A 25,891-nucleotide genomic window follows, 5' to 3' on the forward strand; every position below is an offset into this window, starting at 1 on the left:
CTATTCTTTTACTTGGCTCTTCATCATTCTTAATATTATTGAGTCTTAGGAGGCCTAATGCAGCCAGAAACTTCTGTAGGCATACACTCACCGGGATAGCTTCACGTGACTTTATGTCTGCATCGTCCCTGTGATGCAGTGCTTCTACTTGGAAATTGAGCTGGACCAGGGGCAACTGTCTCTCGTTAATTTGCCATTATACTTTGAAAAGTGGAACTGTGTGGCAGGTGATATTGCTTTTTGGGATTCTGCGTTAAGTTCACCACCAGACTCTGAACCACAAGTAGCAATGCTATATAATGGAAAGAACATTGGACCTGATTTTTTTTAAAATGAATTTTAGCCTTCTGTCTCCTCAGAGTTAAAAATGTCACCTTAAGTAAGTCACTTCACCTCTCTCCTAATATGTAAAATGTCAAATGAAAGAAACTAATTGAGACCTAACTAGTCTCACTGCCTCCGGTCACTCCCAATTTCAATTCATTTTTCATTCAAAAAAAAAAAAGATTAAAATCTCTAGAATGCTCTGATCACACCACTCCTCAGCTGAGAATTACTGAACAGCTTTCTTGTGCAAAAAGGTAGAATTCAGACTTATTAGGTGGCTATTCCACTTTGGTTCAATTCAACATATGCTTATTGAGTGGATACTATATATATGATAATTTCTAGGTTCTAGTGATGCAAAACTAAATCCCAAAAGCCTTTTGCTCTTCTCTAAATTTATACTTTAAATAGGAGAGGAACCCTTGTAAATGAGTGATTATTTTAAAAAGTATGCTATATATTGTGATAAACATAAGTGCTATGAAGATTATCCAAAAGAAACAGTGATAATTATAATAATGATAGCAATAATGATAACAGCCATCATTTGTTGGCTTTACATATGATGTAACTCAATACATGACTGACCCAAAATCACACAAAGAGAAATGGGGTTCATACTCATATTTGTCTAATTACAATATCCATGCTTCATTGTGTTTTATATGATTGCCATAACAAAATACTATGCATTTCGTGGCTTTAAAAGAACATAAATGTATTATCTCACAGCTCTGGAGGTGAGAAGTTTCACATGGGTTGCATTGAGCAAAAATCACAGTATCTTTAGGGGTGCAGTCCTTCCTGGAGACTCCATAGAGAATGTTTCTTTGTTCGTTCAGGTTGTTGGCAGAATTCAGTTTCTTGTGTTTGGAGGGCTGCAGTCCCCACTTCCTTGCTGGCTGTCAGCTGAGTATTGAACTCGGATATTCCTAAGCTAGCGGCCCTCTTTCTCCATCTTCAAAACCAGTAATAGTAGGTCAAGTCCCTCTCATAATTTGAATCTTTTCTGCCTCTTTTTCAGTTTTTTTACTTCAATCTTTTGTTTTCTTTCACTTTTAATGTCTTACATGATGAGTTTATACCCACCTAGATAACCCAAGATAATATTTTATCCCAAGATCATTATTACCTTTTATCACTTCTGCCAAAACCACATCTTCCTGCCCCTCCCCATGTAAATTAACGTATTCACAGATCTAGACATTTGGGCAGGGACATTTTTGATGGTTCATTATTCAGACTACCACATCCAGATTCTTTATCTTTTTGGCCTGAAGAATGAGGGATCTGGGAAAGTTCTATCCATTGGATTTGATGGAATAGTAGCCTTTTAATACGGAGATAGAGGTATGCAGGCTCATCTCATTTTATTGCACTTCACAGATGTTTTCTTTTTACACATATCGAAGGCAAGACCCTCCTACCAGCAAAAAGATTATGACTCTCCTTATTGTAATATTTGCTTTATTGGGGTGTGCCTGTACCTAAAACTAGGAAGCACATGATCAAGGACTCAGGTACATAAAGGTCCATGTGTGTGTAGAGGAATAACAGATATTTGGTGTGGATGAAAGGTAGGTGATGTAGTGAGGACCAGAAATAACAATGCCGGAAAGACGGTCTGGGACTGCTTTCTGAATGTCTTTGAATGATGTGCTCTAGACTTAAGACTAAATGCCATGGAAGATGGAAAATGAGGAAAAATTTTGAACATGAAGCAGACAACTGGGTATCCTATATGATCATATCTCCACAAATTCTGTATGTGAATTTTGGAGTGAGAGGACATGAGTTTTGAGTTCTGGTTCCAATATTGACTAATATTTTTCTACGCAGTTGCTCTTAATGTTTGATTAAGAGCAAAACAAGTGTGATCATACACACGTGTATACGTGTACATGTATGTGCAGACAAATGAAAGTGCTTTGTAAATTATCAAGTGATATAAAAATGCTGGTTTGGATCTCAAATGAGATTGCTTTAATTCTTATCCACAAGCATACCATGAATCACGTCTCTCGTTATTCATGCCACTTTTGATTGCTGGAAAGGCATTTTCTATTCTCTGCATTTCTTCCATGAATCCTACCCTTCTTTTTTGACAGTTTAGTACCCACCCAGCTTCTCTGTGGAGCCACACCCATGCTGCTGGTATCACCAATCTTCCACAGTATTCACTTTTGTTATTCAGTTCTACCACCATCTATTGAGTTCTATTATTGTGAACCTTTAGTATAACTATATGGACATGGTTGTTCCTTATAAACTCCATTAGGAGAGAGATATGGTCTTTTTCTCCTTGTTATTTCTTAGTTTTTCTATTTTGGCCTAGGATTTTATGCAATGAGCGATAACGAAAAGAACACAAACTTCAGTGTTAGATCCACTCAGGAAGCACATGATCAAGGACTGATCCCAGATCTGCCATTATCCAGCATCGTGAACTTGCACAAAGTGATTAATATTGGTGTAAAATTAAGATAATATTTATTATTGAATATTGTGAGAATTAGAGATAGTATGTATAAAATGTTTGGCATTGGCTGGCGTTCAATTAATTTTAGCTATAATAATGAAAGCAATAACTATTAATGAATATTTTTATTTTTTTAACCAAAAGCATATATTCATCTAAATTTCTTTTAATATAGTTATTTAAGTAGTGATTTTTTTTTCTAAAACATCTCGTAAGATTTTGTTTATATTTCAAAATGTCCTTGCAAGGTCAGTTCTTATAACTATTTTAGAAATGGAAAACTTTTTATATATAAAGGTTAAAGGAACTGATTAAGACCAGACTTTAAATCACCGAAGATCAGTGAAGCGACCTTAATGTGGTGACTCTAGGTGCTAAGTTTAGTTGACTATTTTGCTTCCTGCAATTAGCCTTCTCTTACCCAAAGTAGAATTCATGGTGCTAAAATTATCTGCCATTTGCATATATTCATCTAAATTATTTGGCCTCTTGATTATAAAGCAGACAATCTGAAAAAATGCAGAGGCACTTTTCTTTACATCAATTCTTTATTATTGTTTTTTGTTTGTTTGTTTTTTTCAAAAAACATCAGGAGGAAACGGTTTGTATTTAACTTTGATTACCTTCATTACTTCAATTCCTTCAGCCTTTGATCCATTTCTCAACCTATTTTAAGTAATTTATGACTGTTCCCTTTTCTTTTTATAAATACATTATATGTAAGGTTACTTAGCAGTAAATTTCAAGGAAAATTTAGCATTATCCTTTTCCAGAGAGGAGAGTTGCATACAGCAGTATAGCCAATATTGCCAATATTTGATATGCTGTGTCTTGGCTGGTTCATAGACTTTGAAGTCATGTACACTTCCCTCAAGCTCAATTTTCTCATCTCTACAAAAGGAGTCATGGTTTCTGCATCTCTCTGAGAACTGATATGAGGGTGATGTGTGATAATACATGTTAATGCTCTACAAATATAAGATGTTTACATTATTTTTAGTATGATGCCAAGTACACTCCTCTGCAAATAAGAATAGAACTTTATTCTGTCTCGTGCTCCTCCCCGTTTCCCACTAGAGTAAATGGTTTCAGCTGGTTTCTCATGACAAGAATCTAAAGCGATTCTTGACCTCTCCCACTCTGATTATCTACCTTCCATCTGTCAGAAATTTCTATGGGCTTTATCTTAAAAATATTTCCTAATTTCAGCTACTTTTCATGATCAACCCTGCTGCTACTCAAATGATTATGATAATAGCTCACATTTGTTGAGTACTCACTATGTTCCAGGCACTAATTATTTAATATTCTTAATATCTCTAGTCTGAACCTACTTCATCACTTAAACTGGTTACTGTAAAAGCATCCTAATTGGTCTCCTTTTATGTATTCATGCCACTCTCTATTGTCCACTTTCCATGTTCCAGCCAAAGATTTTTCTTTTAGATTTTTTAAGTATTAACAATTATCCTACAATTCTAAGCAAAAATTTCCATGGCTCCCCATCTCAGAGTAAAGCCCATGTCCTTACAATGGCCGTGGAGCCTGCCTGCTGACACCCCTAACACCCACCACAAGTCAGAACTGTGCCCATTAGGATCTAGACATATGGGCTTCTTGACAGCCCTCCATAACCTCAAACTCTTTCCCATCATAGGGATTTGAACTTGTGATTCCCTTGGCCTAACCTTCTGTGGCTTTCTTCTTTATTTTATTCAGATTCCCATGCACATGTTATTTCCTTTGAGATGCCTTCAAAGGACCACCCCTTCTTCCACCTGCCCTCCGTTTACTGTCAGTCTCTGTCTTTCTCATCTGCTGGGAGAGAAACACCATGAGGAAAAACACTGTCTTCTTCACTGCTGTACCCCTTGTGGCTAAGCAGTGTGCCTGAACAAAGGGGGTGCTTGTTAATTCTTTATTGTATAAAGGAATAAATGAAACAATGACACGAAAACTCTTGTGATATTTTTGGTCTTATTGAAAGCTTATGAAGTTTAACTCCCTGAGTTTTAGCTTTCCTCTTCCTCCTTTTCTTTCCCTTCTTCCTCTTCTTTCTCTTATTCCTCTTCTTCTTCCTCTTCTTCTTCCTTTTCCTTCTTCCTCTTTCTTCTTCTTCTTCCTCTCTACAGTGTTGGAGATCCATGGAATAAATTTCTTTACAACATAGTGTCAGGGAGTGCTGTGTTTCTCCTAAGCAAATAATGAGACTTTACTTACAGATACTGGTTTTTATAATTCCTTACGCCTCTCTTTTGTGATACTCTTGTGGCCCAATTATTTTAACTTCGAAGGATGATTTTTGTGTTCTAAGTTTGTACCTAGATTTATTGTACTTTTTCTTCATCACTGATTCAGTCAATTTACCATTTGGCCACTTCAGTTCTTACTGAAAAGAAATAACATATAAGCATCTTAATAAAGTGTACACATCAGTCTCTGAAATCCTGTTTTTCTATTCTTCGACATGAGTGTCAGCTCATTATGCTTTAAACTAAGAGACAAAATGACTTGCCCTAAGTATAAGAGGCTGGAGTTGGCCAGATGAAATATTTGGTGATTCTAACCATATTGACTCCTTGATCTGTTTATCCTCACACTTTAGAAGATTCTCCAACAAATCTAGAAATAGTGTACTCAGGGCTCCCGTGTTCATGATCGTTTCTGCCTATTCAGTGTTAAACATGGGGCTTCGGAAATTCTCTTTTTCTTCTTCTTCCCACACAAAGGAGTGAAACAATCATATTTTCCCATTTTTATCCAGAGAGTCATTGGTGAGCACAGCAACAAAAGAAAGGCCATGATGTGTGAATTCACAGCTCAAACGGACAAGTGAAAGTGGGCTTTTAGCCTTTCTTCAGAGCATATTGGATTGGATGGAGTTAATCAGATTAGGTATTTGATAATATGAGATAAATAGTCCAGTCCCAGCACAACACCATATTAGATGTTCTGTGTGCCAGTGGTATCTACCTCATAAGGTGATTATGATGATTACATGACAAATGCATAGCAATCACACCGACCACAGGGTTGAGCAAAATTAAGCATTTAATAATTCCATAGTCTTTTATTAATGTATGGTTTGTTTTGTACATGTTTAATAAATTATAATAAAGTTAAGAAATTTTATGTCAGACACATACTAAATATTATAATCTTAGAAATTGCACTTTAGCTTTCTTATCCTTAATTACCATGCTTGAAATGGAGATATTTCTTGCAACACTGTTATGAGAACTAGAGATAATATTCATAAAGTGCCCAGCACAAAGCACATCATATAGAAGATGATAAATAAATAGGAGTTACCATTAAGACTGATTTCACCATTCAGTTTAAAATTGTTCTTTCGTCATTTTCAACTATATCTTTTATACATATGCAAATTCACATATGCAATACTTTCACAAACATACATGAAACATATACTTAATATGTGTAAGTTAAGCAGTACACACATGCATAACATGTACACGTATACACAAACACACATTTGCACACTCATAGACGCAAATATTGAAAAAGCAATTTTACCCTAGTTAGATAATATATATTTCAGGGAAAGGGAGCCCATATTCCAATTATGTTTTAAAAGAATTTTGCACTCTACTTAGCATGCATGATATATACAAAGTCAAAAATACATAAAGTAAACCAAATTCAAACATAGTTTACCCAATTAATTTTAAACATATATTGCATAAATCGAAATGGTGTTTAGGCATATAAATACTGTGAATTTATTTTATTTCCCATTATTAGAATTTGGCTTAGATGGTCTGTTTTCTTTTATTTTCCCCTTTGAATTAGATAATTGCCTCAGTTTCATTACATAGTATTTGTTTTTACCAGGTCAGCAAGGTTTACAAATGGAAATTTCTTTGTTTTAGATCAAATTATGCAAAGGTAGTATTAAATTGAGATTGTGACTATAGAACACTGTTATAGATATAACAGGGAAATTTCTGCTTAAAGTATTGGAAATGTATTTTCGAACAAATTGAATAGCTGTTGTCGTTATCTAGAACAAAAGAGAGAAACCAGAAATGTTTGTCATTTTTATCACAGTATATAGGTCAGAGGTCGACTCTTTTCCTCTAATACCTTCAGACTCGGCACCTCAGAATTTATCCAATCGAAACACAGCCCTTTCCCTTTCATCCTTGTCCAACAACCAAAATGCCAACTCATCTTGCAGTCAGCCATCTAGAAAGCTCGCACTCAGTGATATGTGCCCTCCTCTTTGCTTTATTCAGTTCATTCATTCATTTGTTCATTCATTCATTTATTTATTTTCATTGTTGGTGTTCATCCTGCACTGTATAGTGAGCACTTTCTAAGTAAATCCCAGTTGCTATCCCCAGTGAACTCTACAGATTAGCGTCATTATGCAAATAGCCAGGCAGACAAGTACAACACTGAATGGTATTAAAGTCCTGTGAAGAGATCTGCCTAGTATGACAAGAGGCTGTAGTGGAGAGATTTGACCAATCAAAGCTTCTCCCAGGAAGTGGAGATTAAACTAAAATCTGCAAGATTTTCAAAGACAAGAGTTCTGGAGCCAGGTGGTCCAGCATTTGTAAAGAATCTATGGTCGAAGGAGCTGCTAGAAGGGTAGTGGGTTTGTGGTGGGGAGTTGAGGAGAAGCATGACAGGCAATGAGACTGGGAAGGTGAGTAGCACACAGATTTTGAGTTGATTCTATGTCGTGTTATCAAATTTGGTCTTTACCCAAACCGTGATAGGAAGCCCATCAAAGACTTTCAAGCAGGGTGGTGACCCAATTTGCATTTTGGAAACCACTCTGCTTACAATGCAGGATATGAATTTCAGAAAGACCAGTGTGGACAAATAGCAATCGATTAGGAAGCTATTTTCATTAGTCAAGGAGAGAGATGAGTATCCCTTGAGAGAAGTGAATGATTTGAAAGATATTTAGAAAGTAAAACGGGATGGTGTTAGTGACTGAATGTAGGAAATGAAGGAGGAACAGGAATGAAGAATGACTACTGGATTTCCCCTGAACTCTCTTTTATCTGTTCACCTAACCTTTTGTTCTACCTTTTGCAATTCATACTCCACTGTAAATTTAGTATAGATCTTACATATTTTAAGAGAGCATTTTCTTCTTTACATCTCCTTTTCTAAACTGGTATTGGTTCTCCCTTAATTTCAGCATTTCCTCCACAGCTACCTGGAGTGGAGAGTGTTGTATCTTTCACTTCCCATAAACCATGGTGTCCAAAAACTATCAGTGTTCTTGTCATTGATTCCAGATTAGTACTCATCGAAGGAGCTTTAGCCTGTTTTGGATTCTCCAACAGTAATTTTACCACTTCGATCCTTTTTTTATCCTGGGATGAGGCCCTGGCATATGCACTCCTTTGTTCTAGCTTCATGTTATTTCTTTTACAAATAAAGCAAGTATTTATTGAAATATACACATGACATTACCAAAAAGAAGGCATAGATTAAAAAAAAAATCATTGTCTTCTTACGTCTGTTTTTATGTTCCTATTTCCAGAGGAATCCCTAGTTTTCTTGTGCATCATTCCAGAAACATTCAGGAAATACATCCATATGCGTGTATGTATGTATGTATTCCTCTTTTTCACTTTAAAAATTGTATTATTCATTCCATATGCCGAGGTACATTTCAGGTTCATCAAAGGTTTGAAATTAAAAATGAAATGAAATCGTATAGCAATCATACAGTACTAGAAAAAAGAATGGGGGAATTTAATTTAATATTCGATTGTCAGACATCATAAAACAAAATATTGACAAATTTGACTGCATAACACTACAAAATATAATTCTTCTAAAGTAATTTTGGTCTTGAGACTCATCCCTAGGTCATACTTCTAGCTCTAGCTCTGTCTCATGGCAGAAGCTCCCTTTATGATGTCTTAGAAAACCAATTCTCTGTAAATAGTGAAAGCCTCTATCAGGTACACTGAAAGGCAATGAAAGATTATTGCATTTTGCATTTCCTGACAGCAAAAATTATCCAGTGGACTGTCTTTATGTCATCTCTGATAGTTGAATTTAAAACTGCAGAAAATAATGATTTTTAATGATCAACCTCACTACCTTACCTTTCTAAATAGAATAACTAGGTATACAAATTGTTCAATACCAAGACATCAGATATTTCCTCCTGTCAGAATCATTAAGGAATATTTATTTTTACAGGTACCTTTGGATTTCTTGTTTGAATTATTTTCCAATATAGAGTTAGAATCCGTTGAGTGTTAGCATGTAATGTTAACATAACATTACTTAAATGTTGATATTAAAATTGGGTAATTTAAAAATTGAGGAATAAACCATTATTTTTGGAAATGTCTTTTGAATGAATGCGAGTGGTAACTTTGCTATTGTAAATTTTGTCATGGGATCAAGACCGTAGGAAGTGCGCTTTGAATATTTGGATAGCTACTATTTGGAATGAAGAAGATGGAGGCTGCAGGAAGAATATTTGGACCAATTTGCAACTTATTTCCAGTTTAGAACTGAGCCTAAGGCTAGTAAGCATTGCCCAGGAAACATAGAAACATAGAAAACTGCTGTTTTCTGAACTAGAGCCTCAGCCATCTTGGATCACACACCACATTTAGCAAGCCAGTTGGAACCGTGGCTTTTCTTCTTGAAGCCTAGAAGTTTCTTTTCTGCCTAGACTTCCATGTTTTTCTTTTATTTATTAATGAAAATCACAATTTTTCTACCTGTTTTTTTTTGGTCAATTCCTTAAGGCTTCTGTCATCTATTTAATGGAATTTCTTTCCAAACGTTATCTCCTTCCATGCTGACATTAGAAGTAAATCCCACAGCATCTTTATAGTTTCAAGTTTTTGCTGCAAATTGCTAAGGAGAAAAATCAAGAGGCTTATAAATAACAAATATGACAGCCTTTCAAATGTTTCAGGTTCTCTCAAAACATCTGGTCTGCCATTTTTTTTTTTTTTTTTTACCTACTACAAAGAAAATAACTAGAGAATATTATTTTCTATCCTCACATTATGTAGAAGGGTTAGCTGCCCTTCTGAACTATCTTGCTACGTGAATAGGATTGCAATGTGAGAAAAAGCAAAGCAGCCCCTGACATCGGAGACTTGGCCTAGTTCTATCAGATAGGACTTGCTGTTGCTATGAGCTGGTGATTCTCCTGCTGAACATAAACCATTTCACAGAACATTGACATCAGACAAAGCCACTCTGGGACCATGATGGAACAAGATAAAAATGAGACCACTTTGTAGCTGTGCATGAACATGGACAAAACAGGAACGTTATCTTATCTTAAAAGAATGACCAAGAATGACCAATGTCCCCTATCTTGATTCATGTAAGTGAGAGCAACTATAATTGTAGCCTATTCTAATTTTCCCTTTGTTAGATAAGAATTGTTATGATACCCAATCATAGAATTAGGCCCGCTTCCTGACAACACCTAATCTGGAACAAAGCTTCACTCACTTCCTTGGACCCTCCCAGAATAGACCTAACCAAAGCCCTAATCCCCTGATAGGTCATTTATACCCTCTTACTGAACTGCCCTGTGGCTCCCCCTGGTGTTTGGTCTCCATCTCTGCAACAAGCAGTAAACCCGACTTGTTCAACTACTGATGCGCGCCTGGTGATCTTTGACGGGAGGGCAATGATAAGAGAGAGAAAATGGGGCAAGACTGTATGGTACCTGTGACCCGTTTTAAACGTTTTGACTTTTACTCTGAGTGAGACGGAATGCCACTGGAAGATTTCATTTTTTTTGACTTTTAAAATTTTATATTTAAAAAAAAATTGTAATTTTCAATTCACAGAAACATTGCAAGAACTTTACAGATAATTTATACTTCATACAGATTCACAGATTATTATTGGTTTGCCCATTTGTTCTATATATAATCTTACTTTCTTCTGAATCATTTCAGAGTAAGTTGTAGACACCATCATGCCCTTTTACCTCTAAATAATCCATAGTCTATTTCCTAAAATAGAGGACATTCACTTAAATGTCTAATGATCAAATTGGGGAATTTAGCATCAATACAATGCTTTAATTTTTAGGCCTCATTCAAACTACACTAATCGCACCCAAAATGTCCTTTATTTAATTTTTGTTTTATTCTTGGTTCTGGGTCCAATCAAATGTCATGTATTACATTTAGTTTTTATGTATCTTTAGATGCCTTTAATATACAGTTACTCTGCCTTTCTTTGTCTTTTTTCACATTGATATTTTTGAAAAGTATAGGCCTTTTATTTTATGGAATATACCCCAATTTGTGTTTGTTGATTTTGCCTCATAATTAATACTCATTTTATGGACTTTGGAGGAAAATACTGCATAATAACTTGTCACCATTTTTAAAAATAATTAGTTTGTGAGTCTATTTCTGAGCTATATATCCTGATCTACTGATCAATCTGTCTATATATAAATCAATACCACACAATGTTAATTATTATAGCTTTATATTATGTATTAAAATTAGGTACTATAAGTCTGCCAACCAGATAGCTAATCTAGGTACTTTACATTTCCAAATACATTTTAAGATCATTTTGTTAATTTTTACTAAATCTTGCTGACATTTTGATTGGAATTATCTTTTAGTTATAGATTTGGAGAAAATTGAGTTCTTAATAGTAGCGAGGTTTATGATCCATAAAATTGATATATATCTCCATTTATTTAGAGTCGCTTCTATCAATGTTATATTTGTCAGTGTACAGGTCAAGCATGGATTTTGTTGAATTTATCCCTAGAATTTCATGTTTTGAAATGCTATTTTAAAGGATTTAAAATTTTTTTTTCAGATTCCAGTTGTTTATTTCTAATGTATGGAAATATAATTCATTTTTATATATTGATGGCATATAATTTTGCTAAACTTGCTTGTTAGTAAAAATAGCTTTTTATGATTTTGTAGAATTGTAGACAAACACATTGAGCATATTTATGATAGTTGCTTTAACTTCTTTGGCTGAATTCCATCATCTCTGTTGTATCTATATTTCCTTCTATTTGACTAATTTTTCTCCTGGTCATAGGTCACATTTTCCTGCTTCTTCACATGCTTGTAATTTTTAATTTGATGCTAGACATTGCGAATTCTATGTTGCGGAGAGTTGAAGTTTAATATATTCCTTTAAAAAGCACTGAACTTTGTTCTAGAGACATTTAAGTTGCTTATAGTTATGTTTGGTCCTTTTGATGCTTATTTTTAAGGTTTTCGTTTGTTTGTTTTTAAGACAGGTTGAGGACAGAAGTCAGCAATTTTTCCTGCAGCTTTTTAAATCTTTAAATTTAAGGGAAAGTTTATTTAGTCTTCTTTTCAAATAAAGCTATTTTAAATACACGTTTAAGAGGAGAATATATTCAGAGCATGAATATGTTTAGCTTTGTGGGCCATATGGTCTTGATTGCAAATACTCAACTGCTATTCTAGTGTGAAAATAACCATAGATGACATGCAAACAAGTGGACATGGCTGAGTCTCAATAAAACACTATTTACTTACACGGATGGTAGGCCAAACTTGGTCTCGAGCCTGTAGTTTGCCAATCCATGGTCTAAAGTCTTCTTTATCTCAGAGTTTCTTTGGCCCATCACTGGCATGCGCTACCTGGAGTCCTACCGAACGCCCAACTGATTCACCAGGGATCTTCGCACTGGCTGGTGGGGACTCAAAAATCTGAGAGCACTGGTAACTTTTCAGCTTATAGCTCCTAGTTATTTTTCTCTCTAGAAGTTGTTCTCTGTCTCTTTTTGTGGATTTTACCTTATACATATGAAAATTAGAATTCAGCCAAAGACTGAAGTATATTTTCTGAACATCTTTCTCTGCAAAGCTCTTTTTTTCACCACCCTGCGTTACAAATTCTGGCAGCCCCAAACTCGGTCTCCTCAACTCACTGCAGCCCCATTTTCTGCTGTGCTGACCCTTCAGAAACCACAGTCTAAAAAGTGCCTTGAGCAGAAATCTGGGGTGATTTCTCCTTTCTCTAAGAGGTCATAATCCTGTGCTTCCTGTTGTTTAATTATCTGAAAAACTTGTTTCATATATTTTGTCCAGGTTATAGTTGTCTATGGCCAAAGGATAATTTCAAACCTTCTTACTCTTTCTTACCGTGTATATGCTAGGAGCAAAAGTCTTCTCATTACTTACTTTGATTCTCAGCTCGCCTCTGATTTTACCGATCAGTTCCTCTAAAATATTGCTCTTTAAAACTTTCTTTATAATACCATAATTTTTGAGCACTTTATTATTTTCTGGAATCAAAAAGAGAAAATCCCAAGCTCGTCTTGAACTTTCTTTTCTTCAGCCCCCAATAGACCATTTTCTTAAGAAGATCTAGCTCTTGGTAATGGAGAATAATAATTAAATATAGTAGAGTTTGGGGCAGAGGAGTGATATTCAATATATATTAAAATATCACCACGATTGTTTATTGCTTAACGGACCATACAAGGCAAAGGTAGGGCACAGAGCTCAGGAAAGAAAACATTGTAATAAAATCACACAAAATGAGAGTGGCTCAAACCAACATAGTAACAGTAGAGGTAATGAGATATTCTAACAGTAGGATTGATAATTAATAGTATTCACTTAAAGGTTACATATGACTTATGAGATAAAAAAGTTACATATCATGTTTACAGCTCCTCGAGCTGGGACCATCCTCAGTTACAGGGTGGACATTCATCCACATCTGCTTTGGGTGCTAAGACCACAAAAACACCAAGAGGGTTTTAAACTGTCTGTGACATAGTGAGGCTTTCTGGAATATCAGGGGAGCTCCTGGCCATGTCCAAAAGTAGTTTTAGAGAGCAGAGAAAGGAAACTGGCCTAGACTTTTACGGGAGTCCGAGGGTGGGACCAGGGTGAGAAAGCCTGTGCACAGGTCGGGACTTGTGTGGTTTGAAGCTGCTGCCAAGAAGGGGAGCACTGGCTTTTCTCATCTGCTTTCCCAGATGTACAGCACAAGGGGAAGAGCTGTCAGCGGTCAAGTCAGACATTCAAAGGTGGAGTCGGACTCCGCTACACAGCGATTCTTGCAAGATTCTTTTTTCTCTGAGTAACTGAAGGTATAGAGTTGTCGTTACCGCAGATGAGGAAGGCTGTTCAATGAGAAAGGGAAGATGCAAAGGTTGGATTTCACCATGTTGCGTTTCAGATGTCTCCGAAATTTGCGTTGTAGGTTTTAACTTTCATAAGTTATTTTCTTTTGAGTTCCATATTAAAATATTTTTCCATGTATTTATTTTTTATTAAATATATTGGGGTAGCATTGGTTAATAACATTATGTAAATTTCAGGTGTACAGCTTTATAATACAACGTCTGCATGCTCTGTTGTGTGCCGAAGTCCAGTCTCCTCCCGTTACCGTACTTTGACTCCCCTTTATCCTCGTCATCCTCCCGCCACCCCCTTCCCTCTGGTGACCACCATTCTGTTGTCTGCATCTATGAGGTTTTTTGTTTTAATTTGCTTTACTTATTCGTTTGTTGTTTTTGTTTTATATCCCATGTAATTTAATCTTTTTTTTTTTTTTTACAAATCTAAACTGCCACCAAGAGAGCCACTCCTAATATAAACAACATTTATTTTTGTGAAAATTAAAGTTACACAATTTCATAAGAGCTTTCATATCAGAATCCCTTAGAGATATACACCCTACTCTTAGGTCACTGATTTCTTTGGACCAACCAACAGGCAGGTAAAATAATTTGGAAATAGGTGAATAATATTAGTTGATAATTTCCCTTGGCACTTATCAAAAAATATTGTGTGTTATTTTATGGGTAAAATTCATTATGGCAATGAAACTTCATTAATGTAAAGAGATTTCTATTCAAAATTAATCTCGTGTGGTATTTGAATTATTATTGTACTTTAAAATTATGCAGCTATTTGTTTCAAAAATGTAGAACAATCATTTTGATTATTCTAAAATATTAGATACATCGATTTATAATGTATTGGAATCTGTAATGTAGTTCCATTTAGAAACATATCCAAATTATTTTCTTGTTGGTTTTAAAAGAATTAGAGTTTAGCTTGATTTAGTTGCTTTGGAGAACAGCATCTTCAGAATCAGTTTGTTTTTATTCCCCAAAAGAACTGGAATTGACAGAATCAATAGAAATGCCAAGTTGCATGAAGTTAAATGACCTAGTAATTTCTCAGGTTCTCAACAGCCGCATGAGAAATAATGCATCTGGTAGTCAACACCACGATTTCTGTTTCCTGGTGGTCTTGTGCATTGTGATCATTGACCTGATACCACTGCTCTTCTTTTCGAGTTTTAATGGATTTAAATAATAATTTTGTACACACTAGATCTGAGTGCAAATTGTATCTTTGCTCTCGAAAACCAGCAAGTCATTTAATATCTAGAACCCTCAGTTTTCTCATCTATAAGTGAGAGGATTAACATAAGTGATCTCCATTTCTGTGTAGCTCAAAATGTTTTAATGTTCCGAGTCAAACTCTGTAATTGAAACATTAGAGGTCTTTCAGCTCCCCGCCACAATCTGCTAAAACAAAACCAGGCACCTAAGTAAAAATAGTTTAATCCAAAACTGCAAGAAAGGGAAATATTAGCAGTTAACCCAGATAGAAAGTTTCATTAGATGCAGAATGCGTGGTTGAAACTTATTCTGAATAGCTTTCCGAGTGTAAAGGCCACTTAATTAGGCAATCTTGCACAAGCAGTCCTGGAACAGGTTAGCTCAGGAAATGGCCAGGAGCCTTTAGAATACCAGTGTCCTCCCCAGCGGTTTCTACAGGCATCTCATCCATCTCCCGTCTCTTGCTTCTTCACTATCTGTTTTCCCACATGTGAGGCTGATCCAGGACATCAAAGCTTCTATATGAGACTTTATTCATGGGAGTTTCCAGCTCCCAGAACATTTTCCAACAGATCCCTGAATCACCCCTACCTCTAATCCAAACCGATCCTCAACCACCGGACAGACAGCTTGCCTCAGGCCATGGAAGGGTACCACTGAGAAGTGAAGAAGGGAGTAGGATCAGCAGCTTCTCTACCTGGCCCATGGGGAAGATGGAAAGGAAGAAAATTTCTGATCTTAGAGAGTTACGGAGCGATTGCGAAGCCAGATCTCTCGACCACTTCCCCTTCTGAAATGTCGTTACCTATGATTCTGTTGTAATATTGGAGCAGGATCATAATACCTCGAATGTGCTTATTGAACTGCTTTATCATTTTGAAAGCTCTTTATTTTACTCATTTATTTATTTGACTAATATTTGCTGATCACCTACTAAGAGCCAGGCACTGCTCTAGGCATTGGTGGTATAAACAGCAGTCTTTTTCATTAGCTTAACTTCTTTAGGCTTCATTTTGCTCTCTCTTTTTAGATAGGGAAACTAAGCTCACCAAGAGTATGATCCAGCTCACATCACTGATAAGCATCAGCATCAGGGTTCAAACTCAGGTCGTCAGAAGCATCGCTCTTTAAGTTTTGTGAAAAAAGTCTTTATGGTTGACCTTCTAAAATTTAAAACAATTGACATAAAAATATGCATTTTGGAGAAAAATCTGTTGGATAGTTAGATATTACTTGCATATTCATACCCCTGCTTCTAAGGAAGTGTCATAGATATGTTTGGCTTCTGATAAGTATTGGGGTGCATGGCTGCTAATGGAATGTACTTCTCAATGCTCCATAATACATAGGCTCTTAGTGCCCTGAAGATTTTGTTTCAGGATAAAAAAAAAAATGCAAAGCCCCACTTTGGCTTTTAGATCTAATTTACATCTTTGAACATAGTTTACAAGAAATACTGTATCTGAGGAGACTTGGGGTACTTTTCTAGATCAATGAAATTATATCTTTCTCTTTCTCTTTCTTTTCCTTCCCTCCCCCACCCCATTTTGAATGATCCTTGTGAGTGATCTATAGGCCAGAAACCTTCAGAGGATTAAGAGAGAGAGAGAGAGAGCTAGGATTCAGATAACTCAAACTTTCAAGAACACATTTCTTTACATATTGAAGTGAATCCACTCTTGCTACCTTTTAATTTCACTAATGTGTTTGAACTGTGTCCTCATCCTTTATTTTGTTATCTGTTTTTTAGATTACTCCCCACATGGCTATCGGGAATGTCAGAATGGCAAATGTTATAAACCAGAGCAAAGCTGTAATTCCTGTGCTTTTGAAAAAGGGTTGTGTGGCTGGCAAAACTCCCTGGCTGAAAACTTTGATTGGGTTTTGGGGGTGAGTTCTCATCAAAGCCTAAGACCTCCCAAAGACCACACACTCAGAAATGAAAATGGTAAGTTATTAGCTTGTTACAGTCGCTCTAATCATTTACAGTGAGCATCATGTTGTCTTCCCCAACAGCAGCTGGAGAGCTCTGGAGAGTCACCGTGGTGCCACAGCAAGTAAGTCAAACATTTAATGAGCACATTTGTCTCCTAGCACTGCCATGACAAAGCGCCACAGACTGGATAGCATAAACAAGAGACATTTTTTGTCTAACAGTTTGGGAGGTGACAGTGAAATTGGTTCCTTTTGAGGCCTGTGAGGGAGAACCTTCTGTTCCATACCCCTCTTCTGGCTTCAGGTAGCCTCGGACATACCTTGCCTTGCAGATGGTATTCTCCTTGTGTCTTCACATTGTATGCCGTCCAGGCATGTCTGTCTGTGTGCCCAAATTTCCTTTTTATATTAGGAAACAACCATATTGAATTAGGGTCCACCGTAATGGCCTATTGAGAAACATTCTATTTTTAAATAAGGTCGCAGTTATAGGGACTGGAGCTTAGGACTTTAACATCTTTTAGGGGACAGAATTCAACTTACAATACTGAGTAATCAAGACCTAATATTTTGATAATGATAGATAGATAGATATATGATAGATAGATAGATAGATAGATAGGTGATAGATAGATAATGTATGCTGCCATCAGGTGCCTTTCCTAAATGACACATAGTTATAATCAGTAACCTTGAATTCTGCCACTCACTTGGTCTATTCAGATTCTCAAAACCCTCATCTGTCAAACAGAGATAATAAATTTTTCCCTGTGTGCCAAACGGGGCTTGTAGAGATCAAATGAGGTGATGTGTATACAAGGAGCATGCTTAGAAAGCTGTAGAAGTGCCGTGCAGATGTCACTGTAAGATCATATATGTTAAAGTGTTGGGCATGGCTCATTTTTGCCATGAAGAGCTGAGGTCAATTCTCAGACTTACTGGTGAAGAGACAAAGGGCATTAGCAGAACAAAGAAGGAGCCCTGGATCCCTAGAAGCTACAGAGTAGGAAAAAGATTTCTAAACATTGAAATTCCATAGGCCTATGAGAAAACAAAGCTCTCTAAACCAGCTCTACCAAGCCAGAGAAAGGGAGGTCTAAGTTCCACCCAAACACCCAGCACTACATTTATAAAATATTTTGGATATTTGGATGCACAAATATAAAACAATATCTTTCTTGTCATACTGCATATTAAAATTCTCAGTATTTTATTTATACACACACCAGATGACTGAATTTTCTAAAGTTCCTTTATTTACTCATATTTCAAAGGTAATCTTGGCATTGTTCTACAATAACTGGGTAGTTCCAGGTGTCCATTAAATAATTTTATAACTATCTTGTTGATTCAATGGCGTAAACATCCTGCCAGATCAGTTAATCTGCATACTGTGAAGTACTTTGCTCAAAGAACACAGTTGGAAATTGTTCTGTCAGTGAGCTGGAGGCAAGGCTGTTCGATTTCCTTTCTATTTCAAATGGAAACGGCTTTGGCAGCTCAGAGCATAGGAAACGTTATTAAAAACTCTAACCATTCATCCATCGATTAATACCTAGGTCGCTTCCATATCTTGGCTATTGTAAATAATGCTGCAGTGAGCACAAGGCTGCATATTATCTTTTCAAATTACTGCTTTCATTTTTTTCGGATAAATGCCCAGATGAGGAATTGCTGGGTTGTATGGTAGTTCTATTCTTACTTTTCGAAGAACCTCCATACTGTTTTCTATAGTGGCCGCGCCAGTTTACAATACCACAGGGTTCCCTTTTCTCCATATCCTCACCAACATTGTTATTCGTTTTGTTTTGTTTTGTTTTGTTTTCTCACAAAAGCTCTTCTGACAGGTGTGATGTGATCTCTCATTAGGGTTTTGATTTGCATTTCCCCGATATTAGTGATGTTGAACATCTTTTCAAGTGCCTTTTGGCCATCCGTATATCAACTATATTTTAATTAATAAAAACTCTAAGATCCCCTCCTTGTTGTTTCTGTTCTGTCTGATCCCATGCTTGTTCCTAGGGCACCTCTTGTACCTGGAGGCTACTCCAGGGGGCCTTTGAGGTGAGGCACACACCTCATGAGTGCTGTGTGGCAAGAATTGAGCACCGCACGGGCCGTGAGCTTCTGGTATTTCACATCTGTCAAAGCCACGGGATTTATTCAGATTCTCATTAAGGTAGGATGTTCGCCTGTGATACCTCTGAGTTTAGTAAAGTTTCCTACAGGTAGTACAGGGCCAAAGGAGTTTATTACAACTCTGTTCACCAGGTCAGAGGAAGCTCCCTTTAGTTGCTACTTGTGGTTCAAAATCTCTGTGGAGTTCGGTTCACTGGGCCTGGGAACCAGTTCTGAGATCAGTGTCATCTCCTCTGATTATGACTGAATCCCAGAGACTCCTTTTATGATATCGATCAGTCTAAGACACTTTAGAAAGTCTAATCTTTCTGATTTCCTTCCCTGTCCTTCTCAGTAAGTGGATTACTTGTACATGTGGAAGAAGAATGACTATTTTAACTCATATGTGAGTGACCGTTAAGGTAACTGATAATAGACATTCTGGTTCTAAGCACACCGTGCAAAGTACTGAACCGCTCAGGAAAACAATCAAGGTGTGATTACACTGAACTGCTTATGAACTGTGACACAGTAATGCATTTTCTTACTGAGGATTAATTGGATGTTTCTGTCAGGGCTTTAATTTAGAATAATAAAGTGACAGCGTTCAAGGAGCAAAATAACAAAGTATATATTAATATTAATGAGACCTGGTTCATATACCTTTACTCTTTCGCAAGTGAAAATAGCAGCAAAAAGGAGATGAGAATGTGTGTGATGTGCACGTGCGTTTATGTGTGCGCGTGTGTTTATTTCAAGAATCTAGTTAGAATTTTAGGAAAGCTGACTTTAAAAACATGCTGCAGAGGCCACCGCGATTTTACTGCATGTGAACTTGAGAGAAGCGCCCCAGCACAGATGGAAAGGGCCTGCCAGGAACATCAAAGGGCTCACGTGTCTGAACAGCTAATGGCGCTATAGTCCATGTTTTCTCTGAAACCGGGGTTAACTTTATAACTGAGGGCTCTTCAATAACAATGCAGAAAAGCCAGCCTGATAAAATACATGTGGCAAATACTACAGTGATTTATTCTTCTATTTAAATAGGGAAACTTACTGAAATATAATTCTTAAAGTTCTCACAGGAGCGTTTTACTAGAATTCTGTTGAATGCAATACTTGATTATATGATATGTACCATGTCCAGAAGTTGGTACAGCTCTGCAGACTTTTATTATTAGCTTCACTCATATTTACATTTCACCTCTTATAGTAACAAACTTTATATTACTATAAAATGTACAATTAAATTATTTTGAGATATGTCTTCCTAACAAGTCCTGTTGAACTCTTATGGTTTTGCCAATTGATTCCTATGGACATTTAACAGCATCATAAAAAAACCTGTCTTCCTACCACATTAAAAATATCTAATTAAAAAAAAATATGTCTCTTCTTATATAGTGACATGTATTACTAAGGAGAGAAATCTTTCATAACATATATTAGTTTGTTTTTTTTTCCATGAATTTTAGGACAATCATTTTATTTTGCTAGTTAATACGATGCATATTTTTGATCATCATTACAAAGTACTTCTTTGGCTTCACTCTGTGTGGAACCGCGCTGGATTTTACCCTGCTCATTAGTTTGACAGCCTCCCAGCCAGATGGCAAGCATGATAGGGGCAGGGATTCTGCCTTTAATTTTGTCTTTCTTTACTCCTCATTTTTTAAAATGGTCCCAATTTATGCATGCGTCGCCCCTGCTCATCTCCCCTGCCTAAAGCCTCCTTCTGTGTTTCCCTTTTTTACCTTCATACCAAGTCCAGCACAAGCTGGTGGATTCAGCCTTTCACAAAACTTTCTGTGACCACTTTTTTCCTCCATGGTTATTCTTACTCAGTATCCCTCACAGCTCCAGAAGCTCTTTCTGCTCAGTGGCTGTTCATTTCTATTTATTCTAGTTCAACAGATAAATGATAAAGTCTTGAGAGTAAGGTCTTGAGGTTTTAACCTCTATACCCTCTCCCAGCTTTTCAGAGAAGGGATTTCAGGAAAGGAATTGCGTGCACCCGGAGCCCACTGCAGAGCTCAGGGTAACCTTTGGGACAAAGGAATGGCCATAATGTAGTACATGAACAACATTAAGATCTAAGCTGGAGAATCTGTAATCTAAATTTGAAATATAACATGCAGTCGCATGAAAAGGACACATAACCATTGAATAATAATTCAATGACAGAATAGTTTTAAAAGGTAGTATCGATCACAACCACAATAATATATACTAATAGATGCACTTATAGATATAATAATAGATATATTTATTGAACACCAACTGCATACCAGTTATTGAACGAAAAAACAATTTCATGTATTTCTTGGCACAACTGTCTGACTCAAATACTGTGAGCCCCATTTTACTAAAGGGGAGTGGTAAGGGAGTCTCATAGAAATACCCTAACCATTCTATGGCTACCCACACAGTGACAAACTGGGAGTTTGAGTCCAGGTATGTTTTCATCCAAAACTTATGTGTTCACCCCTCACCCATATCTGCAAGTGTTCCTCACTGATAATAGTGTTTCATTCTCGTGATAAGATGGAGATTCTATTTTACTGAGATCCATATTCATTGCATGGAATCTTTTTTTTTTTTTTTTTTTTTTTTTTAGGAAAGCAGAATGATTAATAGTTTTTAGAATGGATGTGTGTGATTCTTAAAATACTCCTGTAATAAAGGAGTGAATTTAGGCAAACCCCAACAAAGAAAAACTATTGCTTTAGGAAGCATTTAATAAAGAGCAGTATTATTTTACCTATTGTATGTATTATACTTTTCATCTATATTTCTTGCTTTTAGTCACACATGAACTACTTTTCACTAAACAAATGTAGTTAAAACAACTACATTTATATATATATAAATACACAATGAAATTAAGTAGCTAAACGTTTTCAAGAGAAATAACAACTGTAAAAAATAACTAGTTTTATTACATGATCGAAGAGTTTGTCAGGTAGAAGGATGATTACCTGTCTCTCATTGATTGAACCGAGCTACTTTGTTAGTGGAATTTGCCCATAGGAACTGGTTGTGATCTCTGCTTTTCCACTGCTTCGGTTTATGGATAAGTCACTCACAATACAGTAAGTCAAAGGTTATGAGTAAGTGGATGAGCTAGGACCTGAACTTAGAAATTATAAAAATTAGGATTAGAATGTTACACAATTCGTTTGGTTTCTGTCTTTCTATATGGAGGAAGATTAGATATTGATAATCATTTTTATAGTAGTGTACTTATTCTTTATAACATTTATCATTTTTATCTACCTTTTAACTCATTTATATTCAGTATTAAATTTCTTATTAAATTTAAATGTATTGCTTTTCAGACCATCTAAGATTTAAAAAGTGAAGCAAGTGTTCAAGTGTAGAGTAAGTGTTCTACAACAAAAAAACTAACTTGTTTTTACAAATATAACTTAATTTTACTTATTTTTCAGTCACTTGTTTTCTGATGGAGTTAATTATGGATGAGCAATAAGTAGATTTTAATACATTAAAAAGAATTTGAGGACAATTTTTAAATTTACCTGCATCTGACAATTTTTTTGTCATAAGTAAGTCTATCTAGCCTCATACAGAAACAAAAGCCCTCTGCATGTTTCCAGCTAGCGATTTGAATAAAATGCAGGCACACCTGCTACCCAAAGAGCATTATCGTGTTTTGAAACCACTCCATCTGTAATAAACTGTTGATATTTTAATCAAGATGACTGTATGCTGTAGGGAATTTGAATCTATTGACGGAAAGCATTCAGGACTATGTATCATACCATCATGATGGAAAACATAATATATTCAAGCCAGAAGTGAAGAAATATAATGTATTTCAGGAGAGCCTTCCTGATTATAGCAGGCTAGTTACGCAGAAAGACTATAATTAAATTAGTTCATTGCTTTATCTTGCTTAGTGATTCAGAGAATTTTAGAGCTTGTGGGATCCTTGAAATACACTTAATCTAAGCTATTCATTTTATGGCTGAAGGAACTAAGATTATGAGGTTATATTTCTTGCCCCAGCTCACATGGTATTCTAAAAAAAAAAAAAAAGGATATAAATCCAATTCATCTGACTTCTAATTTAGAGCTCTTATACTTGACTTCCTGGAAATTCTATGTAAAGATCATATTGAATATGGAAATAACAGATTTTGTTCAATAGGTAGTGGAAAATGTCAAATCAAGAAATGAAAGGCCAGATTCCTTTGCCTACATAGCAGACTGTAGCTATTCTGGGTCATCTTTTTTTTCCCCTATTTCGAGAACAATGAGCCTCAGTTGTCAACTGGCAAAAATGAGCATTCTCCATCATCCCAACTCGCCACTACCCAGTCCTTCACACATGTTTACCACTGTCCTAATCTGAGATTTACAACTACTGTATTTGCCACCACAATACGTGCCTCACTATTAGAGTAGGATTTTCGGATTTATGCATATTTTGATCTCTTCAGCTTATAGAATAGCTGATGTTATTTTAGTCACATTGCTGCACTTTATTATTTCAGAGAAAAGGATGTAAAGAATATGGATAGAGAGGATACATAGAATCTGGATATAGAAAATTGATTTTTCAAAAACTGTCGTATGGACTTTGGACTGTAAATCAATTACACTAAACTTTTACTACCAGAACTTATTTGTTTTCTAAGAATTGTTTCAGTCCCTTAACAATCTAATCTGCATAGTTTGGGCTGTATTGTATTATTGACCTTGACCAAATCAAGGGAGAAAAGTTGATCTTTGCATTTCAAGCTGTAGTCATAGACACATCCAGAGTTTTATTAAATTAGTTGCCACAAGATCACAATGCCCTGATTTGTATATTATAAATGTTCCCTTTTGTCATCCTGGAGAACATGGCAATGTTTGTTCCAGGCATATTTTTGAGATTTTTAAGTGAGTTTGTTTTTTTTTTAACCTCTTACTTATTTTCCCATGTCTATTACCCCTTTCAGGTACCTGCCTCCCCTGCTACCCACTAGACCTCCTATGCAGCCAGTGTCACTGGAGTCCTTTCTGTAATAGAGAAAATATTTCCGTTAGGATGCTAACGCCTTCGTTTAGTTGCTCTCAGAAGTTTTTCCTTTACAAGAGATGCATATGGTCAGCTCTACAGAACATTAGTCTCACGATTTTTGCTGCTATTTCACTTCTCCACTACTGCTGCTATTTGTGTAGCTTCTAGTTATTGGCTGATTCTTTTTTTTTTTTTTTCAGACAATGTGCTTTTACATACACCAACTCATTTAGTCTTCAAAATAAATTTGTGGGATAGATACTTTGTCCTATTTTTACAGACCAGGAAATTGAGACCTAAATCACATAAATAATAAGTGGTATAATCAGGATTAAAAGCCATTTCTAACCAGAATCCACAGTCTTAACTGCTACATTCAATTTCTGTTATTAGAATTTAAACTATTCTCATATTCAGGGGGCAGAGGTATTACTGTGTATCAAAGTTTTCTAATGGCTCTGAAATCATACAATTACAGATTTTCATCTCTACATATTAATAAATCCACAGACCTGTTACACTCATATTAGAAAGGGAGTGTGATTATGTTCAGCAATTTCTGCTGTTTTGTATGTTATTTTTCTAACTTAGCTTGTTAATATCTTAGTAACAGTAACTGTAGTTATGGAAATCACTCCCTCATGCCTAAAATAATTCAGGAATTTCAAAATCATATTTAATAGCTGAATTTTAAGTTTCTAAAATAATTAATTAGAAATGTAATTTGATTTTTATGAAACAAAACTAGCTTGATGAAGTCTCCTAATTAATAATAATTTTTATTCAAACATGAAATCTTTAAAACTATTGCAAAAATCTGTTCATTCAGAATCTTCTTCTCGAGAGATCAGACTTGGTTAACAACAGTTTTTCCCTTTTTGAAAACTGAGACATTCTAAATTAAGAGTAGAATTCTCTGAGATCAGGGAGTCTTAATTATGTGTGTGTCAGTGTTTGCGAATGTCACAGACCTCCTTGGTAGTCCGATAAACTTCTGAATTACTTCTCAGAATACTATTTTAAATGTAAAAAAAAACAAAATAGAGTTACAAGACAAATGAAATAATACTAATTATTAAAATATTTTTTTAAATCTAAAATTGGGACTTAATAAATGTATGTTAAATGACAAAGTCAAATAGAGAATTGAAATAAACTACTATCATTCCAAAGGACCAATAAGCATAAATGATATCTTTGAGATAGTCACAGCACTGTAATGTGTTATTAAAATATTTGCTATTGTTATTTGTAAGTAACAGGTACTACTAATACCTATGATTGGTTGCCCATATTCACGAGTGAAGAAAATACCGAATTTTAGTTGGAGTTAATAAAAATAAAGATGTGTTCCCCCCATTCATGTTCCAGCCCTCTTGAAAACCAATATTTTATGTATAAGAGACCTTGAGAATTTTTAATTTTATGAGTATCTATCTTATGTGTTCAGTGTTTACATTTATTTTTTTAGAAAAATCAGTGTGCCTTAATCTGAGTAGGAAATTTTTGCGAGAAATAGCAGCTTCAGTTTCCAGCTATTGAAACATAAAGGCACAGAAGATAATATTCTATCTGAAGCAAGTTCAGAGCAGGCTTGTAAACAGGCTTGCATGCTGCCACAGCAAAGAGCCTTTTCAGT

General features: G+C 35.7%; 1 protein-coding gene across 1 annotated transcript in view; it reads left to right on the forward strand.

Moving 5' to 3' along the window:
- Positions 1 to 25,891, forward strand: part of MALRD1 (MAM and LDL receptor class A domain containing 1) — a 477,766-nt gene that overhangs the window by 233,882 nt on the left and 217,993 nt on the right. Inside the window, 3 exon segments of the mRNA XM_039877626.1 lie at positions 16,921 to 17,118; positions 19,128 to 19,172; positions 19,175 to 19,284. Of these exon segments, the coding sequence (XP_039733560.1) occupies positions 16,921 to 17,118; positions 19,128 to 19,172; positions 19,175 to 19,284 (353 nt within the window).

The sequence above is a fragment of the Pteropus medius genome, unplaced genomic scaffold (genome assembly GCF_902729225.1).
Source record: "Pteropus medius unplaced genomic scaffold, Ma_sr-lr_union100, whole genome shotgun sequence".
In the NCBI taxonomy this organism is placed as follows: domain Eukaryota; kingdom Metazoa; phylum Chordata; class Mammalia; order Chiroptera; family Pteropodidae; genus Pteropus; species Pteropus medius.